Source organism: Lagopus leucura, unplaced genomic scaffold (assembly GCF_019238085.1).
Source record: "Lagopus leucura isolate 7727_CA_CO unplaced genomic scaffold, USGS_WTPT01 Super-Scaffold_100036, whole genome shotgun sequence".
Classification (NCBI taxonomy): domain Eukaryota; kingdom Metazoa; phylum Chordata; class Aves; order Galliformes; family Phasianidae; genus Lagopus; species Lagopus leucura.
The window spans coordinates 4,869,359-4,890,162 of record NW_024962285.1 but is presented as its reverse complement, the minus strand read 5'-3'; the positions used below and the strand labels follow the sequence as shown (position 1 = coordinate 4,890,162).

General features: G+C 46.8%; 1 protein-coding gene across 2 annotated transcripts in view; it reads right to left on the bottom strand.

The window, feature by feature from the left end:
* The window catches only part of PAX5 (paired box 5), a 106,455-nt gene that overhangs the window by 22,947 nt on the left and 62,704 nt on the right, over window positions 1–20,804 (bottom strand). The window contains exon 8 of one of the 2 annotated variants that reach the window (XM_042882863.1): window positions 268–369. The exons of the other annotated variant lie outside the window; for it this stretch is intronic. Coding sequence (XP_042738797.1) covers window positions 268–369 — 102 coding nt within the window. The remainder of the gene's footprint in view (window positions 1–267; window positions 370–20,804) is intronic. 2 annotated transcript variants of the gene reach the window in all.

The following is a 20,804-nucleotide window of genomic DNA, read 5'->3' as shown; positions in this document are numbered from 1 at the left end:
AGCACTAGGCCCCCTGTGCTCAACAGGAGCAAGCCCATGCAGACTCCCTAGCACCAGGCATTCACCTGCTGCTTGCTGCCAGCACCCAAATGTCACCATCCTGCTCAGAGCTGTGTGCACATGCTCAGCCAGTACCAAGTGAGCACTGCACTGTGTGACACAGACACGAGCCAAGCTCTGCCAGACCCTGAGCACTCAGCTCCCACCGACACAGTGGGACACCTCTGCAGTGCCGCCTCTCCACCCCCCTTCATTTTGCAGACTCACCAGGCACCATTCCTGTCAGCGCAGGGGCAGAATAGCTGCCCTGTCCAGCAGGGGGGACGTGTGGAGGGTATCCTGGGAGGGTTGTGCTTGCCAGCTCGCGACCTGAGGAATCAAACCAACAAATCACCACGTGAGCATCACCGCTGGCAGACATGCTCCTACACATTCCTGACTGCTGCAAAGACCTGTTTGTCACAACAGCTCCGCAAGCGTCAGCAAGCAGCTGCTAGCTTGTTTGGAGAGAGGAGAAACAGTTCTGCTTATTCTACCAGCTGCCATCATGCTGTGGCAAAGTGAGGGCTTGTGAGGGGAAGAACAGATTCCTGTGGGGAGATGAAGCCCTGTTTTGAACTCCAACTGCTCTCCTTTTGCTCCCAAGTTTCTCCAAAGTTCAGCTTTGTAAAGTCAAAGTTTGTAAAATAATGCTTATTTTAACAGCACTTCTCCAGGAAACTCTCCAGAAAATTACACTGTATGAGCTGATGGATTGCAGAGATCTAAATGTGATAAAAGCATTATTTCCATCTTCAGTTAAAGTCATTTAGGGAAACACACACACACACACACACATTGGGACATGAATTAATTTCCAAAACACAGCTGAGGTTCCAGCAAAAGAGCAGGCAGTTCACAGCCTGATGCAGTACTCCTCACTGATGCTAGGGAAACCTGTCATTAGGGTCCGCACACAACGCTGCAGAAAGCAGCTATGGGCTGTCCCCCACCTCATCATACCTCTCATCCAGAGTGCTGAGGTGCCCTCGCTTCAAACCCAGCTCCAGGCAAAGCTCCACACAGCCCTTGGGCCCACAGCTGTAGATATTTCACCAAAGGCACAGAGGAAGCAATGGCCGCACCCTGCCAAGACGGCATCTCCCACAGTGCAGATCATCTCCAGGCAGGGGAGGAAAAAGGGACCCTGTTCTGTGTGCCACCTGCAGCAGGGGTTTGTCACCTGTCCCCTGGCTCAAATGTCATCTGGATGCTACTGAGCCCACACCATGGATGAGATCATTCAGGCTGCACTCGCTTCAGTTTCACAGGCTGCCCATAGAGGTTGTGGAGTGTCCTCCTCTGAGATGTTCAAGACCCACCAGCAACCACTGCTACAGTGCTGGCTGGAGACACAACCAGCTTTTCTTTTTTTTTCCTCAAATGGAAAGTGAGACTGAGGGGCAAGAGCAGCATAATGGACTCTGTATGCTTGGCATAAACCAGGTCACTGATTAGCTGACAAACACTTGGTTACATTCTGCAGATAACTAACTAACTGCTTCTGATCCTCTCAGCAAGGGAGAGAGTCCTGAAGGCCATGAAATTATTCCATCCACAATATCCCTGAGGGTGAATATTCAGAGCAGCGTGCTGCACTCTGGGGTCCACCTCCTCACTGGGCTCCTTCATGCCACTGGGGAGTACCCTGAAGTCTGTCTGCAATGTGGACTCCAACCCATCACATGCCAGGGATTCATTTGCTCCCCCAGCCCTTCCACCAAGGCAAAATTCAACCAAACACTGTTTGAGCAGGTGACAACTCAGCCCACAGCATGGGAGTTGGAACTCGACGTTCTTTAAGGTCCCTTCCAACCCAACCCATTCTATAATTCTGCAATTCCATGATTCCCAGGTCCCAAGCAAGCTCTTTCTTATCTGTGTATAATTTTTGCCTTTGTCACAGACACAGGATAAGGGAGGGGAAGGGAGGGGAAGTTGAGGAGACACAAATGAGAGGATGGGATGCTTTCACATGAGCGTGGATGGCACTGGTGTCAAACAGCACACCACTTTCCTACAGTATCCTATTTCCACAAACCAGACAGCCAACTGTCATCACCCACCAGAACTGCAAGTCAACCAGGAACCAGTTCAAAGAATGTTGACTGGCACAGGACAAAAACAGTAGTTAACCCAGAAGTAATGTTTGAACAGAAAAGCATGAATACAGAATTATCTGCACTCCACAGCCCTTGTCAGAGTGCCATACAGACAAAGAACCCCCCTCTGAAAATGCAAAGGTGCAGGAAGATGCGGACTAGAAGAGGACCACATCTGGAGGTGATCCTGGCTGTTCCATCTCCTCGATAGAGAAAAAAATCCACCACTTCCTTAGCAGGCTGTCACAAGTCTGATGGATTAAAGTGCTGCAGCACGCCAAGTAATGTGACATTTAGAAGACGTTTCCCAACAAAGTATCCTGCAACAAGGAACACGCTGGTCTAATCCAGTCAGTAAACGTGTCCATCTTGAGCTTGCTACAGGGATGAAACGCTGCACATCATTTTGAGGCTTATTCCTGCTGGAATTCATTCTACATTCCTCCAGAAAGTAAAATATAATGATGCTAAATAACAACAATATCAACTGGCGCAGTGGGACCAGGGGCTGCAGATGTGTGTCAAAGTGCTTGGCCCTGCATACAGCAGATACGCAATGAATGTCCGTCCTTCCATTCACTGCGAGCTGATGGCGTGCTGGCACTGACAGCAAATTATCATTTCCCAGAAAAAGTGCAAATAAGTAATTTTCTTCCATAAAAGACATTATTTTGCAACCAGCAGCGGGAGAAGTCAGCAACACCCTCCCCAAGCAGCATGGCCAGCAGCATGGACAGGTCATGGACATGGGCCGGTCTGCAGCCCTGCACAAGATAACGGCCTGGCAGCGTGCAGTGGAAACTGCCTCCCTCATCCCCAAACCACAGTGGGAGGAAGAATGAGGGAGGGGTTCAGAAACATTCTTCATTTTACTTACCTTCTGTTAAGAAAAGAGGTGAAGAGCATTTCCAACTGTGTCTTTGTACACTGCTGTGTGTAAATGTGAGTCCAATTAACTTCACACTTAACTACTAATGAAATTATCTCATTTTGCTATCAGCTCAAGTCTCATCCATGGCAGTAATTAACCACTGGGGGTTGTCACTCCTAGACACATGACACAAGGACTTCCCCAAGCTCAGGTACTTCAAACCCTTGCAGAATTCATTACCCTGACAGTGTGAAAACCCTTCACTTTCAATACCACAGGGCACCAACATGTTTTTTTTCCCCTTTATCTAACTGATTGCCAGTAACAGTATGAAATAAATGAATGCACTGGAGAGGTAATTAATTACTGCAAAGGACGCATTAGAAAATGCAGAGGGTTCAGGTGTTGGGGGTTAGCTCAGGAGCCCTTTTGCCAATGCAATAGAACAGACTCTCTGCAATAGAGGACTTGTAATGTTTCTTCCTGAGAAGACCCAGGGGTTGTCCATGCATCATCTCCCACCCACTTTTCATGTTTGCAGCAGACTGAGGCTGCCATCAGCCTGGGAATACAAAGACAGGGCAGTGCATTGGGTCCACAGTAACAGTACGGTCCCACTCCTCCAGATACAGGTTCAAGCAGAGAATAGATAACCAGTACAGTAAGAACCAGCTTTTCCATTTTGGTGACTCCTTCACACACACGCTTGTGCCACAGACCTGCTCACACAGGAAGGGCTCTGAAATGGGCACCCGAGGCAGTGCACGCCTCACATCCTGCCCAGCACAGCGGTGCTTCTCCACTGGAAGCCAGAAGCAGGCAGGTTCCCAAGCAGGCAGGACACACACGGAGCACAGAAGCCAAACTCATTACCAAAACTGACTTCTCTTTCTCTACGACAAGTTCTTCCTTTGCCAAGTGCAGATTTTGATACTACCACCCTTGTTGTTCCAGTCATTATTGTAAGGAAAACTTTTGACTGACCTCACAACACTGACAGCAGGAAGAAGACCTCAAGAGACTCAGAGAACCAGAAGTGTTTCTGTTGGAACAGACCTTCAAGGACCACTGGCCCCAACCCACTGGGATGCGTGTTGCACTGGCAACAGTGGCATCAGGAGCAGAGCAGCACTTCAACTGGAGATGAGCTCCTCTTGAAAAAAGAATCCAGTGTGATTGCATACAACATACTGTTCTGCACTGCACCTCCGTTGTTACCATGTCCCAGCCTGGTTACAGCCATAACAAACGAGGAAGGAATTAATCCACTCTTGTCTTTTCCCACAGGTGCAATGAAATTATAAAAGCCAGCTATCCGCAGTGATTATTAAGAACTCAGTGTACCTGTCACCTACACAGCTGACTTCCAAAGTCTGGAGGAGACTAAAGCTGGGGCAGCAGCCTTGGACCTTCCTCCCCATCCCATGTCCCCAGCCTCTGCCTTGCAGTTGCCTCTACCATGCTGAATGCAGAGCAGGCCTGCTCCATCCAGAAATAGCAAGAGCATGCACCATCCTTTGCTCCATCCTAAATGTGCTTCAGGTTTTGCACCCCAGCAGTGCCCACAGTCTGCATGTGATCGTATCCAGATTCCTGGTTACTCCAGGAAAGGATATGGCCCCGGCACAAGACATGGGCAAGCTGGAGCACAGCTGTTAATGAATAACTTCCCTCCTGTGTTCATCGAGCTTTATTTGCAGACATCAAAACCACTGCAGCATGCTTACTGCTATGAGTTACCACTCCTGCACCTAATTAGAGGCAGATAAAACAGTGGTAACACACAGATCACCTGTAATGATTTTGCTGACTCGATTATTCTTCTGACAATTATCTCTGGCTGCCAAAACCTCACAGGAATGTCAAAGTCTACTTCCTACAAAGCAGGTAATGTCACAGGTGTGACCATGAAATCAATAATGAGGCATAGCTCTTGCAGAGGGCATCCAGGTCAGATGGAACAGCCCTTAAATTAAACATTGATAAGCAGAACACAATTATCCATCATGTTTAAGTGCCTGTGTGAAATTAGCAGCCAGGGAAAGGGAGCAGTGGGCAAAAAGATTAGTGGAGGAGGTGTTGAAATCACACTGTCCACTGTGACTGTGGCTGTGAGGCTTTGTGATAGCATTACTGTAATCTGCTATCAAAGCCATAAAAATCAAATTAAGCACACTGCTCTGAAACAGGGCTTGTGGGTTTATTTTATTTCTCACCTGCAAGGAAGCCACAGATGTTTGTCTATTGGAGTTCAGATTTACCCTTCCTAGCAGGTATCTCTGCTGCTCAGCACTGTCACAGACCTTGATATGTGGGGAAAACATGCTCTGATCAGTGCAGAACAAATGGGCACGATAGTTATGGACAAGCTTATTGCTTCCTCACAGCCTAAGGGTGCCAACACGTGCACCTGACCACTGCCATCACAGAAGGGGAAGGAAAGGGAAGGATGGGACATGTTGAAGATGGAAGTGACTTCGCTATGTAAAATGTAAGCGGCTGGGAGTGGATAGAAAAAGTGGTTCAGATCAAAACAAGGAGTGCATGCTGCTCTGGACTACTTGTATTTTGCTTCACCACCTGCTTCTACCTGAACTCCCACTCAGCTCTCAGAAGACACATGGAACACCAATGCAGGGCTTAGTCTCTCCACGAGTGTAGAGGAAATGCATCTCCACAGCTTTGGAAATGGTGGCAGGCAGCTCACCCAGGCCTCCAGCCCCTCCCCAGGGGCAGGACAGGACCTGGTGGGCTGCTGGTGGGCATTGGTGCCCTTGCTCACCCGGAGGATGCTGGCGCCTGGGCAGAAATTGCTGGCCCTTCATCAAAGGAGCTCCTCAGCATACTGCAAAGCAAAGGCATTGTACCAGGCAGCCAGTATCTACCGCTGGAACTGATGGAGATGGAAAAACAAGTCCTGGAGCTGAGAATTGGTGGCAAAGACAGGACAGACATTTCCATGAACGCTGCCTGCGACAGGCACAGCTCTCTGCATTTTCTGTTGCAAACAACAGGTAGGAATTAATGAAGCCATGTGAGACAAGCCATGGCTTGTTTCTGACTCTGTGGCTCCCACTGCTTTAGAAGGAAAACTGACAAGGAAGCGCAACCCACAGGCATGTGCGCATCGTAAATCCGTAGGTGGGACAGACCCACAAACATGCTTCCCCCCATCCATAGCACTGCTGCCAATTATACAGACCTGCAGCTCTCCTGCTTCAAAAGGGATTCACTGTAGTGAAGTGCTCTGCCTGGCCTTCTGTGTTAGTTTGGAATGACATCGAGTGTTACATTCAAAGGCAAAAAAAACCATGTGTCTGCTTATCTAAGAGAGCAGTTAGCCTCCTCCTGTCAAAACGACATGTAAAACGGCAGGAGAAAAGAAAAAAAACGCACAATGGAAAAAAAAAATGCAGAGGCTTATCACTGCCTCGGAGTCTAAGGCCTCTGAAATACCATTTCTTAAAAGTATCATTCATTTTGCAGAGTAATTTGCAAGAAAAAAAATTCCATGCAGTTCAGAACTTCAGAAAATGTAGAAGAAACCAAAGCAGCAGCAACAATAACTCCTAAGTGTCAGTGTGAACTGCTCTGCACTCCACCTCCCCTTCCACCCTCAGTCAGAGTGGCCCTCACACACCTCATAGACACTGCCAAATTAGCCGTGGTTTTTCTTTCGTCCCATTATTTCTAAAATGCACTCCAGCCAGCGTGCTGCATGCAATGAATGAAAGAACTAGGAGAATTAAGCCACGCAATGAAACAGCCTTCTGACGAATAAAGCTATGGAAATTTTAGGCTCCATTTACTTCTCAATCTAATTTTGCCCTCCAATGCACATTATGTCTGAAATGGGATCTCATGTGGTTTGATCAGTGATCTTAATGCATGCAGAAGCAACATATTCCCTTTATTGTTGTTTCCTCTCTGCAACACAGCAGCGCATCTAAATAAGAATAGCATAGCCAGGCTCCACAAGGCCCACCTCCACAGCCATCCCTGTGCTGCTGGAGCGCTGCAAGGCAACCACGAGTATCACTGCAAGGAGACATGTGCTGCACGGGCTCCCAGCTCCTGCTGACAGATTCAGAACCGGCAGTTCACAACACTGCAAAAGCCACGACAGCAGCCAACCTATTACAAGAAGTCCAATTAGGATATTTTTGATTTTGTTCCTATTCTAGTGTTTGATGTTTTATGCATACTCAGAAGGTATCTTCTAGATTCACTTTGGGAAAAAAAAAAAAAAAAAAGAGGCTGCTCTTGCAGCTTGGAAAGCAAATGGTCCCTGGGCTGCATCAGCAGAGGAGTGCCCAGCAGGGACAGGGAGGTGATCGTCCCCCTCTACTCTGCTCTTGTGAGGCCCCACCTGCAGCACTGCGTCCAGGGCTGGGGCTCCTAAGATAGGAAAGGTTGGAGCTGTTGGAGAGGGTCAGAGGAGCCACAAAGATGATCAGCGGGCTGCAGCACCTCCCCTGCGAAGACAGGCTGAGGGAGCTGGGCTCGTTCAGCATGGAGAAGAGAAGGCTGCAGGGTGACATCAGTGCAGCCTTTCAGTAATTAAAACAGGATGATAAACAGGAGGGGAATCAACTTTTTACAAGGGTAGACAGCGATAGGTCAAGGGGAAACTGTTTTAAGTTCAAGGAGGGAAGGTTTACATTGGATGTCATTGGGAAGCTCTTTACAGAGAGAGTGGTGAGGTGCTGGAACAGCTGCCCAGAGAGGCTGTGATGCCCCGTCCATCCCTGGAGGTGTTCAAGGCCAGGTTGGATGGGGCCCTGGGCAGCCTGGGCTGGTATTAGATGTGGAGGTTGGTGGCCCTGCGTGTGGCAGGCGGTTGGAACTTGATGATCCTTGGGGTTCCTTCCAACTCAAGCCATTTTATGATTCTACGATGGGGCTCTAGGCAGTTTGATCCGGTGGCAAGCAACCAGCCCACAGCAGGGGATGGAACAGGGGGGGGTTTAAGTTCCCTTCCAACCCAACCTTTCTGTGATTCCATGAATGCAGAGGGCTTTGGGGAGCAGTAAGAGCAGAACAGAGGAGGTGGAATACTTTGCAAACCTGCCTTGGCACAGGTCTTGCCAGCTCCAAGCTGAGCTCTCAGCACTCTTCACAGACACCAGGCCCAAGGGCAGAGTACATGTCAGTTCACTGTACAGCCTCTGAAGGCTGGGGCATTTTCAGCCAGGCACCAGGCACTCTTCAGCCAGAGGTACCTCCTGGCAGAATGCTGCAGTACTGAGAAAAAACAGCAGTCCTTCCAGCAAACATGACACAGGCAGAGAAGAATCCACAGCGCACAACCAGAGTCAGAAACAAGAACAGAGGGAGTATACAGGCAGTCAGTTACACTGCTTGCTGATTAAGCACAGAGGAAAACAAATATGACATCTTCCCCGGGGTTGCAGAGTTATGATAACCCACACCAAATATTCTCCATCTCGTAAGAATCACTTCAAGATCTGCATCTGAAATTAATCTGAGATCAAGACATTTCCAGTCATTGCTAATCATAGAATCACCAGGGTTAGAGAAGATGTCCAAGATCATCTAATCCAACCTCCCACCTATCAACCACCATAACATGTCCCTTAGTACAACATCTGAACATTTCTCCAGAGTTAGTAGCAACTTCCTGCACCTCACAGAAAACATATTTACTCTAAATTTTAAATAATTAATGATAATCACATTTCAAACTGGCAACCAAGTATGAAATTCCTAATGCTTCAATAAGGATGTTTTTATCCTGGAGTAAGAGAAAAAACTGGGGGTGGGTTGGTGGTTGGACTTGACAGTGTCAGAGGTGTTTTCCAATCTTGATTCTATCCGCTGAAGTGCCATCTGCTCACACCACTGGGGCAGAGGTTCATGCTCTGAACCAAGCAGGAAACACGGACAAGGAACCAGCAGCTAACACGCTTTGTGTTCTTCAGCACACACAGACACTTCCCATTATCCTTCACCAACAACTGGGAATGAAAAAGCTTTGCATATTGTCTGGAGGATCAGGCATAAGAGGCAGCAGCGTGTTGCTCCTGCCTGGCTTATTTTGCTTATATTTGACAAGAACTACAGGTGTGCTGTGTCAGTTAGGAGGATGACACCAGCATCACTGAAATGCAGTTTGAAAACTGCAGCAACACGTCTTTCTGAGGGCTATTTGCACGTTTAAAACAGCTGGTGGAACTTTGATTTCAGGTCACGATGACAAAGTCCTTTCCTGCCATGTGCATTTGGGGATGAGACCAGCCTCCCCAAGGCAGGAGGGCTCTGAGCCCTCCCACATCTGGGAGACACTCTCAGTGTTTACCACAACCCTCAGCTACCACCATCACTGCGTGAGCTCCTCTGGTTTGAATTTCCCCTCACACAGTTGAGGAAGGTGAGCAAGCAGCTGTGAGGGGAAGAAGATGGGAAATGAAAGGAGGTTGGAGACAGGGAGGAGGTGGGCAGATGAGGTCCCTGGTTCGTGGTGCCAGTCAGTGGGCTGGGATTTATAACTGTATTAAATGGCATGACAGTCAGCCACGATAAATCAGTACCCTTTCTTCCCAAATCACAGACAATAAAAGCTTCGGCAGTGAAAGTCATTCATCATCATAAAGACTTGAGACATTTCTGCCATCAATTTCACTCACATCCTTAATACTCTGAAGGGAAGTTGGTGGACTTTTAGGGAAAAAAAGGCAGGGAGAGAAGAAAGGGAAAAATAATTAGAAGAAAACACGAAGAAAGATTGAAAAGGAATAATTACAAAGGTCAAAGAAAGGAGACCCTTCAGGAAAGCTATTTGGATGATGGGGAGCAGAGCTGCCATGCTCTCCACAGGGCACATGGGATACTGAACAAAGCCGTGGGGCCTCCTCACAGCCCCCGGGGTTCACACAGGGAAAGGAGGGAGTTAGTAAGCTTGAGAGGGTGCTCAGAGCTGGGACCTCGCTGTCCCATGTGCAGAGACAAACCGCCAGCATTCCTCTCGCTGAGCACCCAGTCCCATGGCTGGGCAAGCAGATGGTGATTGCTCCCTGCAGCTTCACCACAGCATGCAGCCAGCAGGAACAGATCTGTCACAGCACAGACAGGCATCAAGGGACTGACTGTCCCCAGAGAAAGAGGGAACAAGGAGAGGCTGTATCCTGGAGAAGTGACCAAATACCTCCCCATCCTCCAGTTCTGCCTTCCTGCACACTGTCAATGAATGGGTCCCCCTGCCTATAACAGCTTCGTAAGTGTTAACGTGCCACATGTGGATGCACCCAGGAGGCTTATGCACAAACACAGTAAGCCATTCCTGCAGCGCCATCCCCACCTGCAGAGGAACAGTTGGAAGCAGGAAAGAGGGATGCTGCACAGCCCTGCCAGAGGTCTGCAGCCACCAGGAGCACCTGGCAGAGGGCACAACCAGCTCAGGGGAGCTTAGGGCAGAGAAGGCTGTTAGATGACTGGTTAGACATTGGAAAGGGTTGCTCAGGCAGGTGGTGGAGTCACTCTCCCTGAAGGTATTCAAGAACATAGAAATCTGACACTGAGGGACATGGTTGAGTGGGCATGGTGGGGGTGGACTGGTGGTTGGACTTGATGAGCTCAGAAGTCTTTTCCAGACTTAATGATTCTGTGACTGCCTGTAACAGGCACCTACCAGAAGAAAGCAAGGACATAAGCATACAGTTTGTAAACCCTTAAGTGACATAACACCACATAATTCACTTTGCATTACTGCAAGGGGGCAAGCAAGTCATCTGCATTTCAGCTGCCACAAAAAGCTCCACTGTGTTGGCAAGGTTCTGCAGCTGGGTGTGCTGCTGCAGATAGGCTAAAGGGTTAATTTGAAATGACACAGATACGAGGAGCTCAGTGCAGGCAGGGAAGGGCAGAGAGGGCACAGTGCAATTGTCCCCACTTGGGGGCATGGCCAACTCCTCAGCCACCAATGTTGGAGCAAACTGAAGTTCTGCATGACTCTACATCATGTCTGAAGGCACTGACGGGTCCACATCACTGCTGTTTCAGAACCAAAGCAGTCTTCCACAGCGCAAAGAATGTAACAGGGCCATAAAGGTGATCAGAGGCTGGAGCATCTCCCTACAAGAACAGGCTGAGAGAGCTGGGGCTTTCCAGCCAGAAGAGACCTTGTTGTGGTCTTCCAGTACCTGAAGAGACCTACAGGAAAGCTGGGGAGGGACTTTTTATGAGGGCATGTCACAACAGGAGAAGGGGAAATGGCTTTAAACTGGAAGAGGGTAGATTTAGACTAGGTATTAGGAAGAAATTCTTTACTGTGAGGGTGGTGAGACACTGGCACAGGTTGTGCAGAGATGCTGTGGATGTCCCCTACATGGAGGCATTCAAGGCCAGTCTGGATGGAGCTGTGAACAACCTGGTCTAGAGGGAGGTGTCCCTGCCTACAGCAGGGCGTTGGAACTAATAATCTTAAGGGTCCCTTCCAACCCAAACCATTCTGTGATTCTAAGACATTCGGGCAGTTCTGAATACCCAGAACTCTCATTGCCCCTCAGAAGCTGGCTGAAGACAGTGGCAAAACTATGGGTGAGTGCATGGATGGGGTATGCAGCCATAACGCCATAAACGCAGTTTGTACCTGATTTCACAGAGTTGTTTTCATGCACAGTTGGTTTTTGTTGTTGTTGTTTCCAGAGCTTTTGAGAGTGAAGCAAAAGAGAGCTTAAGTTATTCAGTGTGTTTACGGAACAAGCCCCAGCCTCGTTGCAACTGGGAGCCAGCACAAGGGCATTGGTGCCTTGTCTTAATCTTTCCACCATGGCTGTTCCATTTAAAGCTGTATTTACTATACATACCACAGTGGTACTGGGGGGGAGGGAGAAACAGATTTAATTAATTAGAGATGCAAAATCCATAAGTTAAAACTGCTATGTAAATGCAACTTGTTATTATACATGCTTTGTGCCAAAACCTGTCTACTAGAGTTAAATTCAGCACTGAAATCCACAGCAAAATCCCCACTGGAGTCAGGCTATACACTGTCAAAAGAGCCCATTAACAGCCCAGGTCTGTGCGGGGTGCAAGTGGCCTTCTTTGCTTTCTGAAATGTGCTTGTTCCTTTTTAACAGCAAGATAAGAACTGATCAAAATGGGAAGAAAAAAAAAAATGACAGTGCTTCAGTTAGGCTCTGTCCTGACATTAAAAATGGCACTTTTGTTTTTCATATTGCCTGCCTCTCCACAACAGTGTATGGAGCCTTTATTCAAGTTTTCAACATGACAGTCAGGAGTGACGGATAGATTATTGGAAAATGCATCTGCACTTTTATCTAGTAAGTGTAGAGACCAAGTTGTAAATCTAGCATTATGCTGCACTAGAAACCAGCCAACTACCAACACTAATTTGCACTTCAGAACAGAAACTAAAGTATAATTTGGTGATAATGGTTAAGCACCAACCAATGCTTCCATGTAGAGACTGGTTATGTCAGCAAAGCTTAATGGCCTCAGAAGAAGACACGTAACTGTTACTACAGTTGGGCTACAAAAAAAATTAAAAAAGCCGTTTTCTGGAAGAAAAAACAGTATCCACAAGACAAACCCTCTTCTTTACAGAATCACAGAATCACAGAATTGTAGGGGTTGGAAGAGACCTCCAGAGATCATCGAGTCCAACCCCCCTGCCAAAGCAGGTTTAAGTTGTCCGAATCTGTCTTGTTTGTTTTTGTTTAAGCGCTAAAAGGAAGAAGAAATTGTGAAAATGGCATATTATTATTAGAGAGCTGGGACACCGAGGTTCACTTTGAAACTGCTTTTCATTTGAAGATTGCAAATATCTTTTTATTTGAAATCAAAATAATCGGAATTCTTCCATTCAGCTAATGAAAGCACTGCTTTAAAACTGTTAGCTATCAGTGTTTCAGCAAATGTCAGCCAGGTAACAACTCCCTGCAGAACTTGCATGACATTCTGCTTCTCCACAGGGCAGATACTCCCAGCTCACGTAGCTCTAGTTTAAGCTAAGTGCTTTCTGTTCACACAGTCACAGGAACAAAGCATTTACTCTGATCTCTAGCTCTAGGCACAAAAGAATTCTTACATAAATCAAACAAGGCTTGGGCCAAAAGAGAAATAGCCCTTTCTCAGCTCCATCGAGCACCAGATCCAGGGAGTACATCCATGTGGAAGAAGGAGCACTATTTATTAGTTAAACTTCTTGTCATTCTTGCCAAATGGAAAACAGAATGTAGTTTGGAAAAGAGGCAGAGATTTGGTTTTGGTGTGCGATGAGTATTTAGAAGACACAGCAAAGTAAGGCTGTGTATTATTTGGGTTATCTCTCTACAGTGATTAAAAACTGTACCCATATCACCACAGCTTTGCAGCTTCTCGCTAAGATGAAACTCTTGATTTGTTGTACTTCTAAGATATCTAATTTAGATGGCAATAGTGGGCCAGACTACAAGCCCTTTAGAAAGCCCCCTCTTCTCCTGACAGTCTCCCAGTCATCCCCACATGGACACAGACTTTAAGGCATTCATCTGAGCAATTGCCTCAGGTTAGGAATCCCAGGGAACTCCTTTGAGAAACTGGTATCCTTGCTGACTGCACAAAGAGCCAAGTATGAGATAAAACAACACCACAAAAAAGCAAAACATTCATGTTTTCTTCTATGTTTTATGGCACATGAAGAATGGTTCCATAAACACATGTACAGACAGTGAAATAAATAGAACATAATCTTCTTCGGCCATCTACTGCACTTCCCAGCATAGTCCAGTACAAGCAGATATTAATTTACTGGCTGCTCCTGATACTGTTGTCCTGTTAGGTGTGCCCTGATCATGTCCCCTCACACAGCAGTACTTCAGAAAGCAGTTGACCTTCCCTAGTCAGGAATCAGTTGGAACCCAAAGCTCAGAGCACCTCTGGATTAGGATTACCATGAGTAAGTCTATTATAAAACCCCTAACTTGAGTTGTGTGACAAATAAAGGTCTAAAGAAAAGAAATAAAGGTGTCTGCAGGCTGCCCACGCTAAGGCTGGTTCATAGGATTGTTCAAATGAACCCTGCATCCCGTGCGTGCAGCTGTTTTCCTTATCAGACTCCATTGAGGTAAATGCTAACCACCATCAGTGTTCAATCCTGGCATCAAATCGGCATACGATTCTAGAGGAGCCATTCTTGTTTTTTTCATCGTTTTTTGCAGTATCAGAATATTCTTTGGCCGCAAACACTGAACTGCTCAGGTGATGATTTCTTTCTGGCAACCTTTTTTTGTTCAACTGCTTTGTTACCATCTTGCTCCTAGCTTAAAGAATGGCAAACTCTAACTGCTGTTTTGCCAACCTCGAAAAACTGTGGCTCATAAGATGCAGTCATGGTATGACGGGATGAACACAGCAAGGCAGAGTCAGGCAGCAGACTTCTATAAGACCAAGCACTACTGAAGACAAATATGTTGCACAAGACCAGCTAAGGACAGTGTTTTAGTGCAGAACAGTAGCAAGAAATTATCTTTTGACATGCACTTATCCCACATTAGCACTTCTTTTTGCCAAATACCAAAATTTGACAAAATGTGTAGAAATACAGGAGGTTAAATGCATCCCTGTTGTCTGTATTACCACAGACCTGTGCCACCTATGAAGAAATAATTACCAGGCATAATGTACTACATCTAAGTTACTGGGGGCATCCACAGCAAAGACCAAGCCCAGCTGGTTTTTCCACAAATGGCTGTCTGTTCAGATAGATTCATTTGTCCCATTTGCTCAACCTTCATTCAGACTGAAGCCTGGAATCAATTATCTGTGGTTGCCTGAGTCTCCCAGTGCAAACCAGGGCAGATAACCTAAATGATTGCCATTTGGGATTCCTTCCCCAACTCTCCTGACAGCAAGCAGACTCTGCTCCTATTTTTGTTATTTCTTCCCACCTTTTTGACCAGCGTGTGGAATGAACAGGAAAGATGATGCAATTGCTGTATGGCAAGTATGTTCAGCAGTGATCTCTCCCAAGTAGGAGCACCTAAAACAACACTCTTTCTGTGGCACAGTTACAGATTTGCATGTGGAGAACAAAGGATCACTTATCTGTGTTCTGCAGTTTCCATCTTCCCCTGCACAGGTGTGTGATTTGTGAAATGCTTTGCAGCCCACACATAGGTACAGTTTGAACAGCACAAATACACTGACTGAAAGCCAGGCGCCTGGCAGTACCCCGGTACTGATATGGAAGGGCAACAAGCCAAGGGAGGAAGGCTGTGAGAGCTGTCCTGACATGGGAGGAGATCAATATTTCTCACTTGAACGTTGGATGGAGCAACAAAAATGGAGCCCACTCACTTTGCATCTCTTCCTTTAGCAGAATAATACAGAGTTCATGTCAGATTCCACTGCAATTAAATGTACTTCTCTGGCTCTTTGGTGAGGCTGGCTGGCAGTTACTCCCAGGCTGCTAATGCAAACTGACGCTGCAGCCAGCTGCAGTCAGGACTGGCTGTGGATTTGTCAATCTGCCCTTTACACTGTATTGGAAAGTCAAGAAAAGGTGTCAGCTTAAAACGACTTTGTCCTCTCTGAGTGATACTGACCATGCTGAAATCAGCAACGAGAGCAGGGAAAATGCATCTGCAGGTAATTAGTAACAATCACAGGCAGCATGGAAACTGCTGACTACAGCAGTAATGAGCTGGGCGCATGTCATTGGCTTGCAAATGGAGAGAGCGCTTATGAACCATAGTGGCAAGCAGTAAGGGAAGGGATTTTGGTTGGTTTTTTTTTTTTCCTTTTAACTTAATATTTAATGTGGCATAAAAATGATGGAAAGAAATTGAGTTGTTTTTTAATCAGAGGTCTGGCTGGTGGTCCGTAACACAACAGTGCTGGCGGATGAAACAGTCACATTTTTCCTTACGCATATTCTAGCAGGAAGTGTTGGCATGAATGCCAACACTTAAGCAATCCTTTCAAGAAGCATCCCCAGTGTTTTGCTCTACCAGTTTGCTAGGAAATAGGAATGTTACATTACATACAGAGGATCTTTTGCATCTCAAGTCTCAGTATTGCTTTGCCATCCAAACCATAGTCTGGTAATGAGAAAAACATGAAAGACTATGATTATAGTTCACTTAGAACCTCAGCTATCAGATTTATTTGCATTAATGGATGACTGTGTCCTTCTCAGGAGAGGCAGGCCAGCAAGATGAGGTGGTGGAGTTGCTTTTTACACGAGAGAGCAACTAGAATGTATTTAGTGCTGTCCAGGGGCAGATGGGAGTGGATTGAGAGTTTGTGGGTGAGAAGCAAGGGCAGGCTGGCATGGGTGATGCTATTGTGGGTATGTTAGAGGCCACAAGGTAAGGACAAGGAAGTTGATGAGGCTTTCTGCAGGCAGCTGATAGCAGCCTCGCAATTACAGGCCCTGGTTATTGTGGGGGATTTTAACTACCCTGCTATTAGGTGGAAGGCCTGCTCAGCCAGCCAGCCGCAGTCCAGGAGGTTCCTCCAGTGCACTGATGATAACTTCCTGATGCAAATGGTGGATGAGCCAACTAGGAAAGGAGCCCTGCTGGATCTTATTCTCACTAATAAGGAGGGTCTGGTTGAAGTGGTGAAGGTTGAGGGCAGCCTTGGCTGCAGCAAGGTACAGCAAGGTGATGCGGTTCAGGATGTTGTGTGGCAGGAACAGAATTCCGAGCAGAGTCACAACCCTGGACTTCCGAAGGGCCAGTTTTGATCCCTAGCAATTGCTAGGGGAAACCCCGTGGGACAGGGTAGCTGCAGGTAAAGGGGCCCAGTACAGCTGGTTAGCTTTCAAGGACTGCTTCTTCCAAGCTCAAGATCAGAGCAATCCAACAGGTAGGAAGTCAAGACGGGGAGCCAGGAGACCTGCATGGTTAAGCAGGGAGCTGCTGGACAAGCTCAAGTGGAAGAGGAGAGTCTGCAGATCACAGAAGGAAGAGCTGGCCATTTGGGAGGAATATAAGGCCATCATGAGAGGATGCAGGGAGGCAACTAGGAAAGCTAAGGCCTCCTTAGAATTAAACCTTACTAGAGGGGTCGAGGACAACAGAAAAGGCTTCTTCAAACACACTGCAGATAAAGCTAACACTAGAGACATTGTAGGCCCACTGATGAATGAGGTGGGTGCCCTGGTGACAGAAGATACAGAGAAGGTGGAGATACTGAATGCCTTCTTTGTCTCTGTACTACTGGAGGCTGTCCTGAGGAGCCCCACAACCTTGAGGCCCCAGAGGAAGCCAGGATCAAGGAGGAATTTGCCTCGGTTGAAGAGGACTGGGCTTTTTAAGCAATCTGGACATCCATAAATCCATGGGTCCTGATAGGATGCACCCGCAGATGCTGAGGAAGCTGGTGGAAGCCATTGCTATGCCACTCTCCATGATCTTCCTCTGTGTGCCCTTCACTTTTACAGCTAAAAAAATGTATTGCCTTGCAGGGCTGAAACAAGGAGCTCTACAAGGCCTTCCATCTCCTACTCTCAGTTTGTACACATCAGCCAGGAAATGTGGAAGCCTTCAAGAAGGGTGGAGAAAAGCAACTCAACACTTTGAATCTCAAGAAAAAAAACACAGAATTTTTGTTAGCCATTCCTCCTCCAACAAAAAGCAATTTGCAGGAAAAAACACATCAGAAACCCGTGAGTCTCAGGCACTTGCCTGCAAGACAAGGGCCCAAGGCCCGGCACCTGTTCCTGGCAGAATTTCTCCCCCGAGTTAACTCCTGATCACTAAAGTAGAGATGACACAAAGCTAATGCTTTTTCAGTTGTTGCCCATCTTATTTCTCTCCTACCTCCACAGATAATCAGTCCCAGATTGGAAAAGCTACACCGTAGTTTTGATCAGAGTGAAGACAACAAAAATATTCCTGGAAGGCAGACTAGATTGTTTAAGCGAATGTTTGCTGGACTTTGCACTAAAAACAATTATTGTTTATTGTATAGCATTCTTCATCTCCCTCTAGTTTTCAGTGGCATCTACTACAGAAACAAGACCCATAGCAGTATGAAGCTTTTGGTTACGAGTGAAAGTGGGGTTGACAAATATGTCTCCTCATCTGAATTCCCTGCCCTGACATAATAAAAAGAGGTATGACTAAAAGCATCCATTAATCTGTGGGAGAAAATAGAGGTATGTCCAGAACTATGATGAGAACTGTGCCAACAAGTGCACTGTAATTCACACACCTTGTTTGTTTCAGACAAAAAGCTGGCTTACTGCTTAGATCTTTCTGCCTCTGAAATCTGTGTAAACCCTGAGATTGTTACAAAAGCCTCAGAGCAGAGCAGAACTCAGCTGTATGGTACATGCTCAACGTCAGTGGGCTCAGAGCGTGCCGGGGGCTTCTGGGTCCCTCCAGAAGAACTGCTATGGTGTGAGTTACAAAAGAAAACTGGCAAATAACAGTCTGAAAATCTTTCCTGAAAATATATCCAATAGCACAGGTTTTAAAAGGGTCTTCATGCTCTTCTGTAAATCTAAATTTTATGAATGCTGGTGTTAGAAAAGTTTACAGCAGTATCAAAGTAGAGATACAAACACCTGCTTTTACTTACACCTGGTAAAATGTGTCTTGTTATAGATCTCAGCTTGTCACATTTAAGACCAACAGCACGTTTTTTGTAGGCTAGCTATTCATAAAGCTTGCTCCACTTACTCAATGAGAAGAAGTAAATTCCACATTTAGAGCTTTTGTTCAAGTGTATATGATGTTAGAAGGAGAACAGAGGTGAAATACATAGAAAGGTTCGCAGCATCGTTTTTATAGTCAGTTATGCCGTGAGTAATGCAGTCAGTCTGCTCACCAAACACTAAAGAGATTGCAACATAAGAAAGTTGTCAGTCACGCCGAGTAAGTAAGATAAGGAGGCAGTGACAGTTCTTTTAACTGTGGATGGATCTTTCTTATACAGAACTGAAGAGACTACACATGAATGCAGTCTGAAACACAAGATTTCTCATAAAAGGCCTCTGAAAGAGCTGGTGTTAGGAGCTGAAGGAACACAGAAACATCCTAGCAGCAACAAAAGGAAGCTCCATGATCTGAGAGGCAGTACAAGGCACCTGCTCACTTGAGGTCATCTTTCTGGCTGAGACCTAAGGACAGACCTGCTTCTGGAAGGCACCAGCATCAACAGCACCTGAGGTAGATTCCCATAACAACACACCAGATAAATCATGTCATGCTTCTGCCCAGGGCAGCCTCTTGAAAAACACAGAAAAAAAAATTTTCAGGATACCTGTGAGCTTCACAGAATGACAGAATTGTAGGGGTTGGAAGGGACCTCCAGAGATCATCGAGTCCAACCCCCTGCCAAAGCAGTTCCCTACAGCAGGTCGCACAGGTAGGCATCCAGGCAGGTCTTGAACATCCCAGAGCAGGAGACTCCACCACCTCCCTGGGCAGCCTGTTCCAGTGCTCCGTCACCTCACTGTACAGAAGTTCCTTCGCACATTGGTGCAGAACTTCCTATGCTCCAGTTTCTGGCCATTTCCCCTTGTCCTGTCTCCACTCACCACTGAAAAGAGTCCGGCCTCGCCATTCTGCCCCCCACACCTCAGATATTTATAGACCTGGATCAGGTCCCCTCTCAGTCTCCTTTTCTCAAGGCTGAACAGACCCAGTTCACTCAGCCTTTCCTCATAGCAGAGATGCTCCAGGCCCCTCACCATCTTGGTGGCCCTCCACTGGACTCTTTCCAAGAGATCCCTGTCTGTTTTGTGCTGGGGAGCCCAGAACTGGACGCAGTGCTCCAGATGAGGCCTCAGCAGGGCACAGCAGAGGGGGAGGATCACCTCCCTCGACCTGCTGGCCACGCTCTTTTTAATGCACCCCAGTATGCCATTGGCCCTCTTGGCCACAAGGGCACACTGCTGGCTCATGGCAACCTGTCGTCCACCAGGACACCCAGGTCCCTCTCTGCAGAGCTCCTCTCCAGCAGGTCGCATCAGGTTCTTTTTATGCTTTAAATCAAGACATACCATTTTGCCATTTCAGTATATGCCATATTCTTTTACTAAAAAGAGTGAATAGAAAGAAGCACCCAAGCCAACTGCATTGCACTAAAGTGGCAGTATACATTTTTTCCCTCTTTTCACCTACTTCTTAATGATCTGTTTCTCTTTTTCACAGCAAATCTGCTCCAGCCTACTCAGGATGAATTGTAAAGTCCTTGCAGCACTTGGAATGAGAACTTAGAGTTCTCATGCAAGACGGTAAGAAGCACTTAATCCATTGCTGTTACCTTACACATGGAGTCAAGATACCTGCAATTACTCAAGTCCTTGAGAGTTACCACTCAATCTTCCCCAATCAAATCACGAGGAGTCAAATACAAACAAGATGATTTCAGAAACCCTATGTAGCAAAGGTGGTTTAAGAATAAGACTTCAGCGTATCCCTGCTGCTGGTGAAAAGTAACCATTCATGCCTATTCTATGTTTGAGGCTTCCTAAGATGATTGTTATGCATAAAGCTTTCATCACAGCTTTCTGGCAAGTCAGATTATTAGTCTCTAGCTAGAGGTTTTTCTAAATGAAGAAAAGCAAACAATAAGCATTACCTGGAGTATTCCTGTCTTTTGAAATACCATGAAGGAGTGACTACCCTCACCACCTACCAGGCCCCTGCCGTGCTGGTTGAGCTTACAAAACAAGGGAAATCCTGCTGGTGGCCCTGTAGGTTCAGCAGGAAGTTATTTGGGAACTGCTGGATGCATCTTGCCCGCTTCCAGAGGCCTCAGACTGACACTTGTATGAGCTGTGATCTGCTCTTTCGAGGCCCTCAGTATCTGCA